This window comes from Populus alba, chromosome 7, assembly GCF_005239225.2.
Source record: "Populus alba chromosome 7, ASM523922v2, whole genome shotgun sequence".
Taxonomy (NCBI): Eukaryota; Viridiplantae; Streptophyta; class Magnoliopsida; order Malpighiales; family Salicaceae; genus Populus; species Populus alba.
In genome coordinates this window covers 12,240,759-12,260,575 of record NC_133290.1, presented here as the reverse complement: position 1 = coordinate 12,260,575, position 19,817 = coordinate 12,240,759, and the positions used below count along the sequence as shown (strand labels likewise).

The window sequence follows — 19,817 nt, the reverse complement described above, 5'->3', positions numbered from 1 at the left end:
TCTCAGACTAAAAAGACCTGATAGGCCGTGCTTAATTGGACTCGTCCACGTCCACCTCTTTAAGTACACACGCCTCCCTAAAAGTTATTGTAAGGTAGCATCTAATAATTAAGCAGAGAAATTCGATTCATAACTGTTCAAATGAGGATCCAAAAAGTCCCCAAGGAGACATCTCACCCCTCCAGTTAAGAGTTAAGAGCAGAGACTTTTGTTAGATTCAAATTTTAAGAGAGATGGGATGGGGTTTTAGGAATGGAGAGCAGCTACTCTACGTTGTGGTGTCTAGCTACACTACTCCACCTTCATGGGTTGCAATTTGCAAGGCACAACATTCTACACCAAAAACCTAAACGGGATCCGCTAATCATGCACTCAATTCTATCTTTGTTGAGGAGGGCAGCATTTAGAACAAGATTAATGGCAATAAAGACTTCACAGCATGCGAAAACAGCACTACCAGAGCATCCTTTGAGCTACCAACAATCAAATGACAAATGTATGTATTGTGCATCTAAAGCAAGAACCTATCAATGTGTTTCTAAGAGCATGTTGCACTCCTAAAGAAATATGCAAGAGGGATGGAAACTACATAAACCATGAAAGAAGGTTTCCAAGAAACTGAAACAAAGACCCGAATGCAATTACATGGAGTCCATAAAAAAATTCATCAGCAGCCAAAAGAAATCCAATCAGGTATTACTAGCAAATAAAAACATACCTACCTTGAGAATCATATCAACTTGTGAATACTTGTTCCGCGTAGCACTCAGGACTGCACCACTCAGCATGCGGAGGACGCATGTCAGGACAAATGATCAGAGGACATTGGAAACGAACTTTAAAACCTGAAAATAAACCAAACCCGAGAGAGAGAGAGAGAGAGAGAGAGAGCAAAAAGGGAGAGAGATCGAATTATCCAGGCTTGCTGATGGATAACTTAAGTTACTGGATAGAGAATACGAGAATCAAGTAACAGGTTTAAAACTTTAAATAATGATGCATGCAGAGTATGGTCACATGGTTGTAGTTGAGGACTGAACGAATTAGATCGTCAAGATCTACCCATGATCATAAAACATGATTGGATGAGAGAATCAAGTCCTACCCATGATCATAAAACATGATTGGATGAGAGAATCAAGTCAAAGCTCGAAAAAGAAAATGCCATGCCCGCAACTAAACATCACTCAACAGGAGTTGGTAACAAGGGAATAGAATATATACAATGTATGACACCTCTGCTTTGTGACTTAAATTCATTATGGCAGTTGCTTGTTATGGCCCACATAAGAATCCTTAATGTTAAAGCAATATGTTGCAAGGATTTGACAGTTAAAGAAATACCTACCACAGTCCAAGGTAGGAATTGCCCTTAACGTAACCAGAGTCCAAGGGAACAACTATTAAACTGCTCGAAAGTTGAAAAATCTATACAGGTTTCCCTGGTATGACTTCGATAGATGCTTTATAGGAGAAAGTAGAAGAATTTTTCCTGTGGGAATTGCCGAGCAGGTTACTGCTGCCAACCCACACTTTGACAAAGCCAGAATTCACAGAACATTTGACAAAGCCAGAATTCACAGAACATTTGACAAAACCCATACCAAACTCACAACAGACACCGAATTCAAGCACTCCAAAGAATCTTTGAATGGATCTAGCAAACAAATTCATGTTTTCCTATTAATTAAACTCTGGAAAGCACTTGTCTTACGCAACACAAATTTTCTAATTGGAATAATTATGGTAAAACTGGCAAGATCCCATCTACAAAGCCAAATGCCAACAATGAAGTCAGCATAAAGTGAAAACAGGTGCAGTTGTAAAAGGTGCTCCAAATAGTCCATGTAAAATACAGATAAGATTATTCAGCTTGATTCTGAATCTTAAGCACAGTCAACAGCCGCCAGAACTGTAAATTGGAAAGATAAGCAGTAGAGATAGATGAGCTCATGAGCAGCCATAATTTCTTTAAAATAAATCTAACATAGAGTGATTCATACGTGTAAATCAATATGCCTCCAAAAAAAGAGATGATTGGTCTATAATTTTTTTCTTTGACTGCAAAGAGGGATTTCATTAACAAAAGCACAAGACTAAAAGGTTCATTACATACATAAACCATCTCTGAAAATCCCATGTCATGGTCTTGTTAACAAGAACTTGGGAAAGAGAAACAAAAGATTTACCAAATACTCCTACTAAGACAATAGAACAATAAAAGTGTAAGTTAAACCACCCAACAGCCTTATATATGCAAGAAAATTACTCCTACTAAAACAATAGAACAATAAAAGTGTAAGTTGACCCACCCAACAGCATCATATATGCAATTAAATCACATCTGCAGAACATAGCAACACTTAACTCATCATTGGACTACAAGCAATCTCTGGAATGAACTTGGAAGCATTATTGCAGAGAAGGTGCCGGCAAAATATTTAGCATCAATCAAAGAACAGCAATAATCCCCAGAACACATCCAATTCAACAACTGAGAACTAGCTCACAAACTGAACTTTTTAGCTTCAATAATGCTGTACTAGGCTTATATGCCATGATAACTCGTCAGACTAGGTACTCGCCCAGCAAAACATCAGCATCCAATCAGAAATCTAAGAGCATAGCCAGTAGGTCATGACAGCAACTCACTTTCAGCCGACGTTTCAAGGATTTAAGCATCCAGATAACAACCTGATCCTTGAAATTTTCCATGACAACAGCAAACTTGACCACAATCCAGAAAACATATGAAAGGGCAATAATCTTCAATGGTTGAACCAGATGCCCGCAATTGTTTAAACAGTTGTTGGCATAAGAGCAGAACTAACCAAAAAAACCAGTAGATAAATTCATATTTAGAATTGCAGCTATATCAGAAGACAACCTCTTGTAGCATACAGAAGTAACTAGAATAGAAAACATACAAGAAACAGCAATATGGAAGTACAGGGTACCATCAAACAGATTCCCCACATAGCAATAGAGACCTTAAAAAGTAGAACTGGGAACAATCACTGCAGGCAGAAGGGATATAAACCTGGCAGCATAAAGCCAAGATCTTCCATTTAACTGGCAGAAAATTTTCAGCAATGCAGCAAGAGCTGCAGGACTATTGAATAGTTAAAAAGCATGGCAATTTATTTAGCCACTAGATTGATGGAAGCCATTGAAGGCCCGGCGTCAGGCAAATCAACCACACAATCATACTCGAATCTGTTTTCCATTTTATTTTTCAAATCTCTCAAGATGAAGTTCATACAAAGCTCCCTAAGTAGGTTTTGGGATTGCCAAAAAAAGTTACTAGAAGAGATACAGTGTCCACTTTGGAAGAACCCAAAATAAAATACATCGGAACTCTATAAACCTCACAGAAAATTAGTACCTGGCACAACGTTAAGGAGTGATAAATTTAACAAAATAACATGATGGATTAACGACATAAACAGGACTAACATCAAATTTCATAACAGTCGATATGGATTAAGAAAATAGTTCCATTATATTACAAAAAGCATTTTTAATTTCACCCCTTTGAAGTGAAGTTTGATTCTGATAGACTTCAGATGTGGCGCACCAAGATATTTTTGATGGGTAAAGATTCCAAACAATAACTCTAATTTTTTTGCTGCCACTCCTGACATGTCAGTATTGCACTTCTTTGTATAACAGGTCGTCCATCTGTCATCAGAGGTTTCCCTCTAGTTTCAAACTAAAGCAATCTTAGAAGAAGTGTTGCAAATTTTAAATATAAACGGACTCGGATGCCTACGAACTTCTTTACAAAGCATTCACGACAAGCCTCCTTTTTACAGGAACTTCTCATAAAACTCACTATTATTGAAGATGAGGAACAGTTTCCGCTCCAAATTTATTCAGGTCTTTGCCTACTAATCTATATACTGTCTAAGCAGCTAAAAAATGAGCATCTATTAGGCAGTTCTCTTTAAGAGTATCAGCTGTGAATTGGACTGAACAGAGCCTCCATCCCAATAACAAGAGCAACTAAAACACATGAAATCAAAAAAAAAAAAATACATAAGAAAATCCAAAAGCAGAGGAACAAGAATAACCAAATAGCAGTACAGCATCATTTCCCACTTTTCATTCAAAACTCAACAACACTTGGCATCTAAAACACAATCAACCCACAAAATAAGACGACAGAAACCCAAAAATTCATGTTACCTGAACCCAAAATCGCATAACAAACTATTTGAAGTTTCGCACTCTAAACCCCCGCATTCTCCACTCCGCTACAGCTCTTTCAGGATCCTCAACCTCCACTCTTCCAATCCTTTCACTGTCCTCCAAAACCGACCAACTCGGTGGTTTAACCGCTCTCAACCACTTCAAATCATCCACATTTTCCCAATTCAAATCCTCCTCTTCCAACCCAGCTTCCCTCAAATCCTCCTCAATCCCCTCATATCTCAAAAACTAAGGCGCGAATCTCACAGCTCCACAATCCTCAATTATCGGCCCACTCCTCACTCTCAAATAAAAACCACAACTTTTCGCATAATCTGATGCGATGCTAGCACAAACAAGCAGTTCTCTACTTCCTCTATCAAAATTGAACCAATCACAGGTCCCATGTAAACCCTACAATTCCTCAATCTGTTAACAAACATTGCGTTAACGCAGCCAATCAATTTCACTTCACATGAATTCAAACCCGACAACGTAAATTCTCCAAACTCTTTAAAATTCTTGAATTTTTTTGTTAAGAGTTTGATTTTCTTGGTTTCCGATTCCTGGGGAACCGCGAAGTGAAAGAGGAATTTGACGGATTTGGATTTTCGGGATTTGGTGGGATTGGAATTGAATTTGGTTTGCTTGTGGATTTGTTTTTGAAGGAGAATTTCTTCTTAGGGACAAGTGGGGAATTCAATTTATCGAGAGATTGCTTTATGTTTTCGATGGATTTAAGAGAGGAGCGGATTTCACAAGGGAGAAAGTAGGAGCTTTCAGCGACGAGTTTTTCGAGGGAGGAGATGTTGGCGGTATGAGATTTTAAGCGAGCAGGATCTGTTGTGTTGGGTGAGTTGGGATTTGATTGAGCTTTTGGAATCGGTGAATGCGAAGAGGAAGGAGGCGGTGGAGGCAGTTTTTTGTCGGGATTGGTGGCGGTTGGACAGGCGATCTAGCATTGCTTGGTGCTTTTTTTGGAGTGCATGGTCCATGGGACTGGTTGGATTCGGACTTGAGAGATCTGATGGCGGCGGCGATTCTTCTTCCATGGTTGTTCGTGGTGAGGTGGATAAGGGAATGACACTGAGCGGGAGGAATGAAAAAAAAAAATTAAGGAATATGAAACTGCAGCGTTTAGGAATAAAACAATATTATGAGGAATTTTCGTTTCTTGTTGCTCAATAGTAACATTCAAGCAAGCTATTAGACTAATCAGTACTTTGCTAAAGAAGAAAAGGCCAAGTATAAGGCAAAGGGAAGAATGAAGGGACCAGGAGGAAAAATTACGCAATCAGTGAAGGAGGATGCTGCTCCTCCTATGTCATGAAATTACATCAAATTCATTGAGAAATAATACAAAACAATTGGCTCAAGCAGATTTTTCAGCTTCTGCAGCTGCTTCTTCCTCTTGCAATTTCTTCAAGGATGGAGGTGGTCTAACAACAATGCTTCTCTTCCATTGCCTGTCCAGCTTTCTTGACAGCCTCTTCCCAACCCCCTCCTCAATCTCTCTTTCCCGCTTAACAGTAAGCATGCGAGCAATCTGCAATCAATAAAACACACCCAGTCAATACTGAATTAAGAGGAAGGGTACTACTTTTAGCCTTGAAGCATCAGCAGCGAACTTGCGAAAAGGCACATCATTCTTCGCAGAAAATGGTTCAGAATGCTAGATGAACTTCAGTATTTTAATCAAATATGTGATGAACACAGAAAACGCATGAAAGTGAAAATGTGGAAAATGGGAACCAACAAAATACTTGAACACAGCAGCCATTTCACCACATCTTAGTTACAATGGCATCTAGTCATATCCCCCATCTGGCTTGCTGCTTGACCACACAAACTAGTACTTAATAAGGCACATAGCACATAACATATCTCCAGCCACAGGAAGAAAAAAAATCTCTAAGCAATTTCGAAAGAATGCAATTATATCTCCAGCTAATTAGGCTGCTTAATATATGTCAGCAAGCAAATGATTTAGATGGGATTTATTGATTGCCATGGTGTCATGACCATTAAATGTACAGCTCCAACTTTATGTTAAATAGTAAATACACACTTAGAAGGATCATTTTGCCATTGGCCAGTCCTCTTACTCCCCCCACCCAGTTATTCCTTGGAGCATAATTAAGTTATCGCAGCCTTATCCCAGACATTTGCTGACAGATAGACCCATTTCACCTTTCTGCACTAGTCAAGGATATACCATATGGGTCATTTATGTTTCAGTAGGCATGCAACCAATGACACTCGGTAGAAGAATAGCTACACGAATTGCAGAGAGTCATTTTCACTCCATACTGTATTTGTAGCATGTCATGGCCTTAAACTATTTATTAAACTGTATGCCCCAGTCCCATAATACATCCAGGAGCCTCATTGTATTCAACATCATGCCATGGACATGAAATAAATGTTAAGGTAAGTTTCTGCCTTTCAGTCTGACACATATTGCATGGACTTGTGCTAGTGACCATTTGGATTTTCATCCAAGTGCCAGACTGTCAACCTCTAGAACCATTCTCCCTTTTAAAGAGTACATGTAAAATACACAGGTAGTTTAAGGTGACCTGCAGAAAAATTTGACTCCTTACCTTGATAATGCATTTGAATGTTACTATTCTCATTGTTTCAAAGAAGATCCCTGATTACGAGATGGCAGACAGGGCATGAATAACAACATTTACATTAGCGTTTGTCAAGGTTGCAACCAAGGTAACAATATACTACCAAATCCAGAAATACAGCAACTCAAAGACTTGAAACAAAAAATGGAAGATAATGGAACGAAATGAAACCACACTTTCCAACTTAATCATTTACATAAGAATTCCATGGCAAGATAAATTACTGACGAGGACTTAGAAAGCCATGATATTAGATCATACATTCAAGCAGCAAATGGTTTAGAGAATGAATGCCTGGTTATCCAACAGAAAAGAGAAAAGTGTGCGAGAAAAACAAGTGCTCATGTTTCATGCATCTACCAGAACTTAATGTTTTTTTTTATTTATCAAATATTGAAGGAAATGTGGGAAGGTGTTATGAAAAACAAAAGGCACAAATTCCACATTGTCATGGCTAGACATTAATATGTAATGGAATCTCTCATTCATAATGCTGACTCCAGAACATCAGCGAGTAAAATAAAGTTGATGATATCCAAATTGGAAATATGCTTCCATGATTGCTCCAACAAAAATTATTCTGCTGGTTACCCTTGACATGATAACTAGACAGCCAAAATCCACCATAGAAGTCACACTCAAACCATCCATTGACATTTCAACAGAATAAAGATTGAAGCATAGAGGTATGCACCTCAAAAACCAAGCTTCCACCTCTATTATAAATCCCTTACTTCCCTTTTTCAGAAAATCTTGTGTTTATTAAATTGTAAGAAGTATCCAAAACATCTGGTCCACAGAAACTATTTCAGACATAAAACTTACAAATTACAACCACACAATACAGTTATGTATTCTAGTCCTTCCACAAAGAAAAACCTAAAATGTCCCGAAAAAATTGCATTCCCTTCTGCTTAAGCATTCTTGTTGCCATTAGCAATTCAGATACCCAAGACACTCTTTCCAATTAATTGACCAAACAAAATTGAACAAAAGAGCAATGGAAAAAACATATTGAACAATGAGAAGTTGGGAGTTGTATAAAGAAAAGCAGGAGCCTCATGTTTTACGTGTCTACCAGAACTTCTGAGCTTTGTCATCTATTAAAATATAGAAAAACATGCAAGGAAGGTTTACAAAAATAAAGAAATAAATAAACGGAACCCATTCCACATTTCCATGGCTCCACAGTAAGGCGTATCAAAACTCCTCTTTCACAAATGGGGAGCCATAAACACCAGAAAGTAGAAATGAAGTTATCTGATTCCATTATATGATCTCATTGATTACTCAACTATTGTTTAGGGCTTAAAAGTCAAGTTGTACAATGAAATCACAGGGCTTCACATCAAAAGTCAAGAGCCTCTCATATCAATCTCCTACCAGTAATTAAATTGCAACGAGCATCCAAAAACACTACAGTCCTAGCTAATCACGATGCAATGCGGCCAGGGAGCCTACTCCCCCCACAAAGCAGAAGCTGAAATATCCAAAACAACTCAGAATTCCCATTTCGCCCCCCTTAAGCACACTTGTTGCCATCATTATTTCCAATTCACTCCGGCCTTATAAAACAAGCAACTAAGAAACCAACATAGTAATCAAAAGAAACAAAATTTCAAGCGTTCCATGGAAATTTAAAGGCAAAACCAGAAGAGAGTATTTCATAATTTGAACTAACAAGCAAGAAGAAAGATATAAAACAATGGATAAGGGAGAAAGCGAGATACCCTTTTGCGCATACGGCGAAACTCACTAGACTTGAACTCATTACGTGTAGATTTCTGAAGACGAAGCATCAAGAGTTCACCTTTAAGATCAACAACCTCTTCATTAATTTCCTCAGTTGTCTTGGCCCTTATTTCCTTCAGTTCTTCTTCTTTCTTAGCCATCATTACTACAGAAGACCGTGTCATTTTGATGGAGGGTAGGAGAACTGAAACGGGACATTTTTGGCGGATTTGGATACCGGAGAAGCTTGATTTTGGGATTATAGATAAGGGCTTTGGGGGGAAAGTAAGTGTGGGAAGGCTCAGCATTGCTCTGTTCTATGGGTTCGCTTGTGAGACACTGTCCTTGCTCGAGGGCTTCAACATCCAGGGTATAGTAGATAAGGCGTTTTTTTTTGGCAAGTTAGTCACTCGATTATACAAACATTTTCAGTTTAGTACTAAAATGATTTTTATTTTCTAATTAGATTCCAAGAAGTTCAAACAATTTCAATCAAATCCCTCCATGTGTGTATATCAAATTACTTTTCATCTAAATTTCACGTGTTAAACACTTAAATGAATCCCCAACTACACCGTGTTTCTAGTCGAGTGTTTGCTGTCTTATTTTATACTGCTCTTATAAGAAGCCATAATCTTGTAAGATTTTAAATTAATTTTAATATTTTAAAAAAATTATGCATTATGAATATATTTTTGGATATTATAATTTTTTTAAACAAGAAATAGAAAGATGATGGTTTTATATCTAATAAAATAAGTTAAAATATATAAACTAACCAATTAAAAAAGAAGTTGTTAACATTGTCTGAATGGGAAGTTCATTTTCGTGTGTGTGTGTGTATGAATATTCTACCATGTCCGTCCTTTTATAAAATATATGTTTGTGCTATAAATGTGCGCCTATATCATGAATTTTTTTAATTGAAAAACAAAAAGATGTTAATTTATACCTAATAAAATAAATTAAAAATATATATGAATTGATAAATAAATAAAAATTACTAACGCTACTTGAATATTAAAGTAGAAAACTAATTTTTTTTATGAAAAATAAAAGATAAACATACATATAATTATTTTATTCCGACTGTTTTTTTATTTCATATTTTTATTTTATTTTATTTTAGAGGTTAGTTTTGGTTATTAAGAATGAATAATTTTTTGTTTTTATAAATGTATCATGAAAATGCATTTTATTTATATAAAACATAAGACAAAAGAGTTATAATAATATTTTCGAAGTATTATAAAATTAAAAGAAAACAGTTAAGAAGATTAGCGACTATTTAAAAAAAAAAAGTAAAACCAAACAATTTACAAAATAAGAGAGAGTATTAAATGAGTCATTTTCTTTCTGCTAAGTGTTTTATTTGACTTTTTCTCTCATTTCTTAACATTTTAGGGTCTAAAATATAAAATAAATGAAGTTTGGAATTGAAATATAGATTTTTATACTAACAGGGATCAAATGATACATAAACTAAAGTTTTATGGCCCAAAGTAAAGTTTTCCATGTCAAAATGAAAATGAGGTGTGTTTTTTTTTTTATTAAATTTGGTCCTTGATATTTTAATTTTCTTTTTAATTACAATCTAATATTTTATTTCACAAAATCAATCTATAATTTAATATTGGAATGTTTCTTGACATATTATATATATATAAGAAAGAATGTAAATTGTTTTTAAAAAATAAACACATTAAACACGTAAATATAATTTACAATAATAAGATTATAAAGAAATAAAGTTTCGATAGCCGAAAAAAAATTATAATGCTTATAAAACAATGCAATCTATAGTGAACCAAGTCACATAGTTGCTTTTCTCCAATTCTTTTAATTTATAGGAGAATTTTCATATGCAACAGTGCTACATGAACATGTAAACTTTTTATAGCATTGATGAGCCTATACGAGTTTTTTTATTAATTTCTTTATAATTAAATAATATAAGTCGAAGCATTTTGATATCCTAATTCAAAATTTGAATTTTACTCTCTTTTTTTTCAAGTTTGCTTCTCTTTTTAGTCTTGAAAAAATAAATAAATGTTCTGCAGTACACCACAGGCTCACTTTTTATATTCATAAAAAATTTAGATCTTGATTTAAGCTGGATCCAAGGCTATTATGGGTCCTGTACCGATCAGGACCCAAGATTATTTTAGATCTTGTATAGGCTAGAATCCAAAGCTATTTGGGTCTTGCAAGCAACCGAACCCAGGGCTATTTTGAGTTCTGTTCAGTCAGGACCCGAAGCTATTTTGGGTTCTGCACAATATTGGACCCAACATAGATATTTATCATATCAATAAAAATATTAAACTTGTATAGCCAAAGTTTCGACAACAATATTTTTTTAAAAAAAATATTAACAATAATAGTAATGATAATTGTTATGATTTTTTTTCCTTCTCTACAGGGTTTGCCGATCTAGCCACACGGGTCTCTAAACCCAAAGGTTGTGAGAATAGACCTCAACGAGCGGGTCTGTTGAGTAGGCGCTCAGGGCTGCAGACCCTGCCTCGCAAGTCTGTACACCCTAGGCTCGAGAGTCTGCAGACCCCGAGCTCACAGGGCTCAGACTCGCCCACCCTAGGGCTACAGCTAGGCGCGCAGGTCTGCCCCCAGCACCTAAGGGTGGGCAGACCTCACACCAGGTGTCTGCATGTTAGGACCTTGACTAGCCCTAGTGCAAGGTGGCTGCAGCGTGGGACGCAAGTAGGTGCCCGTGGCTTGCCCAACGCCCAAGCCTGACAGCCTAAACGTCAAGTATCTGCAACTCTAGGGGGCATGCCTCCAGCCAGGAGCTTGGTGTTTGTAGGCTGTAGCCTCACCGTGCCCCCATCAAATAATGAAAACACTCATAATCTATAGTACCCGTGATGCAATACAAAACAATACAATCTACAATAAAAGCACTTACAATACATGGTAACTCTCACTATGATAAAATAATGATCCTTTTTAGTTATAGTTAATTTAATTTTTTAATAGCCATAATCCAAAGAGAGGAGATGTGCTCCTCTTTGACTATTCGAATTCAAATCTCAAAGAAAGCTAGGAATATTAAACGTTTTTTTTATTATTGTTGTTGTTTTATTCTTTTGTTACCTAAAAGAAATAGAATTATTTAATTATTTGTCTTACAAATATCCAGATTGTTTCCTTTTTGCATTGCCGATAAAAACAAACACGTATATAGAGTTAAGAATAAAAGAGGTTGCTTCAGTCTACTGCAAAGAATCAACAGGTCGGCTATTATCCAGAAGAGAATCTGTTGCTTAGCTTTTTGCTAAGAAACAACCATCTGTGTTCTTCTTTTGGGGTTTTTCTGTTGTGGTCCTAGTCATTAGGGAGTTGTTTTAGTTAATGGCTTTTCTTTAGGAGAATCATAAGCAAGTTTTTGAATATTTTATGCTATTTGTACCATGCACTTGCTTGTTTTGTCTTTTAAGACTAACATTAACATTTGCAGAAATATGGGTTTCCTAAAGCGTGCATGAAAGGCTGCACTTTAGCCTATGTTTCGATCGCCGCTCTTAATTGATTCCCCAGCTAATGAAAATCATATTGCAATAATCTCCCCCATCACAGCTAGATTTAACAGTTTTTATCAGTGAAAATTTATATCAATATTTACACTAGCAATTCATTTATAATTAATTTACTGATAAGATTATAGACGAAAAATATCCATTAATTAAAAAAATATTCATTGATAATTTATGGTCTATTAGTGAGTCTGTTGTTTATAAATTTACCGATAATTTTATAAATGAAATATGACTAATAAAATTACTCGTTTCAATTCTTTAGTAATTTTCTCGGTTCAATTTAGCAATAATTAGTAGAAGAACCACATAAAATTCCACTAGTAAAATTACAAATAACTAAAAGAATGTCATTGATAATTCTCTTGATGAGTTAACAATTATAGTGACATTTATAGTAAAGAAATATTTGTCACATGTATATTTAGATCTAATAACAAGTTTATTAAATCTACTAAAAATTGATCAAAATTAAATGACCTAATAGGTTGACATACCTAAAATTTAAAAATCAAACCCAATCAAAAAAAAATTTATTATTTACTTTTAATGTTCGAAGTAAATAGAATTACAATGACTTGTTACCTCAAAGGTTAAAATGCTAAGAAAAGTAACACATTTATCAGATTTTAAAATAAACATTTTGAATATAATATTAACTGACGCTGGACTTAGAACTATTGAGATACCAAAACTTATTTTATAGATTTTTTTTTTTAGGAATTGAGCTGAATTTCATGTACTCAATATAAGCTCATTGGTATATATATTATAAGATATAACTTGAGTTGTAATATGGGATGATCAACTTGAAGTTGTTAATTTGCCTAGCAATTCAGAATGACAAAAATAAAACAACTATTTTAAAATGATTTGGTTAGAAATATCAATTATCATTTAACTTACTGTAATAAACTCACATGCACCCAATAAATAAATAGCTAGTAAAACCACTAGTAATTAAAGCGCAACATGCTTTAGTAATTTAAGACAAGATTATTAATGCGGCTTATATCATGTAAGATATTTTAAAGTTGATAATATATTTTTTAAAATAATTTTATATAATGTGATAATTAGTTACGATTTTATAATGATCTAAGTTATATAATATTTTATAACTTAGATTCAAGTGAATCAATAACATTTTTTAGGTTTTTATTTTATTATTATCACCAAAATAACTTAATAAAAACCAAAAAAGTGCAATCGAATTGAAACCTTTCTTTCTTTATCTATAGCTTTTATAATTTTTTCTTTTGACTCTTTCAGTAATTCCTCATCTTGTTTTATCATTTGTTTCAGTGAGATTTTTATGCATACGTATAAAGGATGAATTTGTTTTTCTAAAAAAAAACAGATAATATTGGTAATAAAATAGTAGATCATAAGACAATAATAGTTATTATTTAAAGTGGTTTTTATTTAAAAATATATTAAATTAATATTTTTTATTTTTATATTAAAATACCAAAATGATAAAAAAAAAATAAAAAAAACATTTCAAAATCTTTAAAAACTCGACTGAAACACCATAGCAAACACCTTGAAAGGCAAAAAAGCTGGTTATCATGGTTCATGAAAACAAAACGGGTCGGGCCGTACTTTTTGTTTGTCGTCCTCTGAGCCTGTCCAGTCTGGCAGTTAGGGACACGTGACCTGGAGTGCTAACAGCAAAAGGTTAATCGCCGCTGGTACTAATATTTCTCTATGGGCAAACCCATAGTAACCCCCAACTATCTACTAGTTCTCAATTAGATTCCTAAGCTTTTAATGTTTTCAATTATATGCTTCTCAATTGAGAAAACTGATAGTTTAGAGGCTACTTGTTTATATATTTGGTTAATATTTAATTTTTATTTATTTATAACTTGGTAATTATAGTTCGTTAAAATAATTATTTTGCTTATTTATTTGGATGATTTTTACATTTTAATTATTTATAGCTGGATCCCTATATTTTGTTAAAACAATTAATTAATACTTCAATATACGAATAATTGAATTGTTTGTGTTTAATTTCCTTAATGTAGTAGTCTGTTTTTAAAAGTTTCTTCTTTCTCAAACAAATTTTTCTATCTTATCTATTGCTCCTTCTCATTTTCTATTTATTTTAAAGAAACAAAAAATAAATTAAATTAAAAAAAATGAAACTAAAGGCAAGTTATAATTGAATTTAAAAAAGAGGATTGAATATATAGTTTTTAACTAATTTATTAATTTTGTTAAACTAGAAGGACTGATTTATAATTAACTTGAACTTTTACCATCTCACGCTCATCTCTAATATTTTTCATTTCTATCTCATTTAAAGGGATTTTTTTTTATAATAAATATTATATTTTTCTCTTGTTTTCTTCTCTCTCTCTTTCTCTCACAAAACCATACCAGACAAACACAAACCCTCGTTCCGTTCCTTCCCTTCCCTTCCCTTCCCTTCCACTACCAACAAGATCATAAAACAAAATTCTTATTTCCCAAACAAACCCTAACTAACAATCAAAATCACAGAGGCAGAGAAACTTGCTCGTTGATTAGGATGGTGGAATTAGTGAGTTGAATCGGGATCTGAGTTGGCTCAATCGATGCAGTAATGGGTGCAGCAGGTTCAAAACTCGAGAAAGCTTTAGGCGACCAGTTTCCTGAGGGCGAACGATACTTCGGCCTCGAGAATTTCGGCAACACTTGTTACTGTAATAGCGTCTTGCAGGTCTCTTCTTCTCTCTTCAATTTCAATAATCTCTCGATTTAATCGTTTTCTACCTTATTTTATTTTAATTAGTTTCTCTTGTCTTGTGTTTTGATTATTTGACTTTTTTTTCCCTGTATTTGAATTTGATTATTTGATTTGTAATTCATTGATTTAATTAGGTGAGACGCGGAACATTTATGTTTTAGCCTTAAATATTACAATTAAATTATGTTCTTTTTAACGCTTGGAATTGAAAATTTAGATGCAGAATTTTTGTGCTGGAAATTCAGCCACGGTTCTCACGTTGTGTTGAAAACTTTGAACTTTTTTATTTTAATCAATGCTTTGTTAGTCAGTTTCTTTTGACAATCATGGCTACATTTTCTCATAATTCATGCAGGTCTTTTTGATTGAATGTGATTTTTAAGTCATTGTATTTGGTTTATACTGATAGCGAAACAGGATGTACGGCTCATAATTCATGCAGGTCTTTTTTATTGGATGTGATTTTATGTCATTGTATTTGGTTTATACTGATAGTGAAACAGGATGTACAGTTTTGAAAGCAGTGTTTTTTTTTCTGTGATGCAGGCACTTTACTTTTGCGCACCATTTCGAGAACAGTTGTTAGAATATTATGCTAATAGTAAAAATATTGGGGATGCTGAAGAGAATCTCTTGACTTGCTTGGCAGACTTATTTTCTCAGGTAATAATAATAACTACATGGATTGTGTTTGAATCCTATTTATGTTAATACTTTGTTTTCTCCTTTTCTATATGTCAGTTTATGTTTTTCTTTTTTCTTTTTCATTTTGGTGCTTGTTCTCCTCTTGACCATCACTTTTATGTTGATTTTTCATGTCAAAAAGAGAGGGATAATTGAAGCCCATTTAGCTGTAAATCTTTCTCTAATGCTCTTTACTTGGTTTGCCCTTAAGGGAAAAAAATCTGATACAGTATGCTATATTGGGATTCATGATATCTGCATCTTCTAATCAATGTTTCCTCTGCTCATGCAATGCATGTAATTGAAGGCTGAAGATTCTTTGTTTGGCATGCTTTTCTGAAGGTCTATTTCCTGCTTATATTAAATCAGACAACTTCACTGGTTTTGCTGTTTTACATTAGGAATGTAGTTAGAACTTGACTCATTGGGTTCTGAATCTATTTTCTTCTTTTGTTTGAACTAGTTTCCTTCATCAATATTTTCATTTCTTCTCCTTGAAGAGTCAAGACACAGAACAAGCCAGACCTATGTGTTTGTCAATATTTTTTTACTTGGTTTGCTGTCAATAGCTTTGATAGCATCCTAATAAACAAGAAATTTCATGGCACTTGTATACTTTCTGCATGCTTGTGTACTGTGCGCATTTCACTAAACTAATGAGAAAGGAGGGGAAAAGGGAGTTTCCTGTACACTGAACATATATTTGTTACTTATTTAGTAGCTCAGCCATGGTGCTGGAGCTAACTGTAGATATTTCTTTTTCATAGATAAGTTCACAGAAGAAGAAAACAGGTGTCATTGCTCCGAAGCGTTTCGTACAGAGATTGAAAAAGCAAAATGAACTTTTCCGAAGCTATATGCACCAGGTATGTGTTCATTATATCTGATTAAAAGTCTGGGGATTGATCAGATACAAAATGTAATATGATATAGTAAAACAATGCCGAGGATTGAACACCCTCTCTGTTTTTCATGCAGGATGCACATGAATTTTTGAATTTTTTGCTTAATGAACTGGTTGACATCCTGGAGAAAGAAGCCCAAGCTGTTAAAAGTGAACCTGAAACCTCTTCCCCACCTGAAAAAACTGCAAATGGACCAAAGCATGCTCAGGCAAATGGTGTTTCAAAGGAGCCTTTGGTTACCTGGGTGCACAAAAATTTTCAGGTGACTTTGCCTAGCCAATCCTTGCATTCTAAATTCATCATTTTGCATGCTGTGGATTTTAAATGCAGTTCATTGAACTTAATATGAATTTGTATTTTTAGTTCCTCCATGTGCATTGTTTTATGGAGATGGAATTTGCCTTTGCCTTTTTTCTTTACTTCACTCTTCCCTCCTTCAGGGATAGAGTTCTCATCCTCTCATACATGTATGTATACTCAGGGAATACTTACCAATGAGACAAGGTGCTTGCAATGTGAGACTGTGACAGCAAGAGATGAAACGTTTTTTGACTTGAGCCTTGATATTGAACAAAACAGTTCCATAACAAGCTGCTTGAAGAATTTTAGTTCTACAGAGACTTTGAATGCAGAGGATAAGTTTTTCTGTGACAAGTGCTGCAGGTAGGCACATTTTGGTTAATTATCATTTGTCATTGACTTGTATCCGTTCTGGATAACCACCTTTATATTTGTTGAAAACTTGAAATGAGCTTTGTGTTCTAGTATTTGTTTATGAGTTGTGTGTATGGTACAATTTAGTCACAGTTTCTTATGGAAGTATTGTACAGGATGAGATTTCACTCACCTGGACAATTATTGACTACTCAGAACCTGGCTGAGAGATTACAGTGACATTAAAGCATTCAAAAATCTCTTGAATTAAGATATAATTATATTTTATTTTCATGGAAGGGATGTTGATGAATGATTTATTCTTGTTGTTTTTAGCTTTAAAGGCTTTGTTTTCCCCTCTCATAAGTAAAACAAGATGTGGAAATGTAAAGTAGATTGAGTATGGCGGCTTGGTTTGCTTTCCTGAATGGTCTCTAAACTTTCTAAACTGCTATTTGCATATTTCATATGTATAAAGAAAGTGAAATAACATATCAAGTTCTATGCAAAGAAGGCAGATGAACCATATACTCCTTGAATTGAATTGACCCTATATATATGCGTAGGAATAATAAAGTTAAAATTTTCTGGCATGAAGCTCAAGCATACAAGTGAAGGATTTTGATGAAGAGATGATAAACTTTATTAACTCCAATATCAGAGAGGGGTTTCCTAAGTCTGCTGGTTTTGCTGTCACTGGGTTTGTGTGGGGGTACAGGATGGGAGAGCTTTTTACATTTTTTCTAATTTTATAATTGTGTACAGAAGGGTAATGGATTTTGATCGCTGGATAGTTGAGTGTAAGATGGCTTATGATAATAAAAGGTTAAATGCTGTTCTTTCTGTGCTGTGATGTGGAAAATGTAATTTGACAAAACAAATCATGATAGCTTTTCCAACTGAAGTTTTGGTGTCGTTCCTCTAGAACAGGACAATCTTATTATGTTTTTTACTTTACATATTATTCGTTTTAGCTGGCAGTACAGAATTCTTCAGATTCTTCTTGAACTTCTAATGAGGTGTTTGAACTTTCTACTGTTGATTTGGATGATGGCTCTACCTCTGTTGTTTTGGAGTCAAGTGATTGAGCATTTCTAGTCTAGTAATTGTGCATTAAATCTTTTTTTTTCCCGTGCAGTTTGCAAGAAGCACAAAAGAGGATGAAGATAAAGAAGCCTCCTCATATCTTGGTCATCCATTTGAAGAGGTTTAAATACATTGAGCAGCTTGGTCGGTACAAGAAATTGTCGTACCGAGTTGTCTTCCCACTTGAGCTGAAGCTGAGCAATACTGTGGAAGATGCAGATATAGAATACTCTCTATTTGCAGTTGTTGTCCATGTGGGAAGTGGACCTAATCACGGGCACTATGTGAGCCTTGTGAAGAGCCACAACCACTGGTTATTTTTCGACGATGAAAATGTTGAGATGATTGACGAGTCTGCTGTGCAGACATTTTTTGGGTCAGCACAGGAATATTCAAGTAATACGGATCACGGGTATATCTTATTTTACGAGAGCATTGGTGCTAGTAACAACAAGAGTTGAGAGGAGGGGGCATTTGGTTTTACAAGTAGGTATTTAAATCATTTGGACTGGACTTATCTTTTGTTTAATCTGTTATTATTGTTTTTTCTTTTCCCTTTTGTCTTCAAACAATGGGAAGAGCTCTCAAATATCCACATTTGAGATGATGATGATGATGATGATGATTGTGACAAATGTATACTTGGGTTATTTCCATGTACAGTGGATGGTGGAAGCTCACCATCCTTGTGTTTTTCCAGAATAAGAGGATAAAAGAGCAGTGTATATGGTTTGAAAATTTCACAGAAACAGCTTGTATTGTTCATGGTTGAGAATGTTCCAAAAGCAGAAATACAATCCAGTTGGAGATTGGTCGGAGCAATCCTCGTATTAGTGAATTTGTTCTTACGTCTTTGTAGATCTTATTGGTCATTAATCACTATGCATGCCACGGGATGATTCCCTACAAGCCTTTAACCTTCATGGTCGTTTTGTATTTACTATCAATCCAGGCTCAAATTTAGGCCATCTCTTTCCATCGAATCCTTCTTGTGCATGTATTGACTTGGATATAATTGGAAATACTAGTTGCTAAATTCTTCGAGTCAGGGATGGAGAGTGAACTCGATGAATCTTTTGGAAGGTCCAGATACAACTTCTACAGCGCCTTCCGAGAAATTTTAACCAATAATTCTTTGGGAGTGGATTAGATTGGTGGCCTGGGTTTTTTCTGGTCGGGTTAAATTTCTTTTGCTGTGTAAAAAATGATACCTAAGAGCTGTCATTGTATTTTAAAGAATAAAAAAAATATCACGATTGAACATCATGAAAAGAACTAAAAATATAAAAAGCTAAAATTGAAGTAAAAAATATATATTAAAAATTAAAGTATTAGTAAAATCAAGTGAGGTTGTCACCTATGAGTAGGATTATGTGGACAGGATAATCTAATATAAAACAACATAAAAAAATTGAATTTTGAAAGACAATAAAAAAAGGATAAAAAAAAAAGTGACAACAAAAAACTGAGTTGTCCAAATAAGTTTCTCACCTAGATCAGGAAACAATGATCACCTGACTCAAAAGAAAATCAAAGAAAATAATGAAGTTTATTTTTTAAAACGAACAGTTTTGAAGGATGATGTAACCAAAAAAGAAAGCGATGTTAACTTTTCAAACTCATGACCATAATTAGTGAC

At 34.5% G+C, this 19,817-nt stretch overlaps 2 protein-coding genes and 1 pseudogene across 2 annotated transcripts; 1 reads left to right on the top strand and 2 right to left on the bottom strand.

The window, feature by feature from the left end:
• Positions 1-2,043: 2,043 nt before the first annotated feature.
• LOC118043581 (tubulin-folding cofactor C-like) lies at positions 2,044-5,315 on the bottom strand (annotated as a pseudogene).
• Positions 5,316-5,452: 137 nt separating this feature from the next.
• Positions 5,453-8,904, bottom strand: LOC118043582 (large ribosomal subunit protein uL29c). The gene is made up of 2 exons (XM_035051599.2): positions 8,558-8,904; positions 5,453-5,737 (listed from the first exon to the last, which is right to left on the bottom strand). The coding sequence occupies exons 1-2, from the start codon at positions 8,864-8,866 to the stop codon at positions 5,564-5,566; spliced, it is 483 nt and encodes a 160-aa protein (XP_034907490.1). The 5' UTR covers positions 8,867-8,904; the 3' UTR covers positions 5,453-5,563.
• A 5,556-nt stretch (positions 8,905-14,460) lies between these two features.
• LOC118043580 (ubiquitin carboxyl-terminal hydrolase 4) lies at positions 14,461-19,024 on the top strand. The gene is made up of 6 exons (XM_035051598.2): positions 14,461-14,822; positions 15,396-15,512; positions 16,301-16,399; positions 16,512-16,700; positions 16,920-17,101; positions 18,231-19,024. The coding sequence occupies exons 1-6, from the start codon at positions 14,706-14,708 to the stop codon at positions 18,637-18,639; spliced, it is 1,113 nt and encodes a 370-aa protein (XP_034907489.1). The 5' UTR covers positions 14,461-14,705; the 3' UTR covers positions 18,640-19,024.
• Positions 19,025-19,817: the final 793 nt, after the last annotated feature.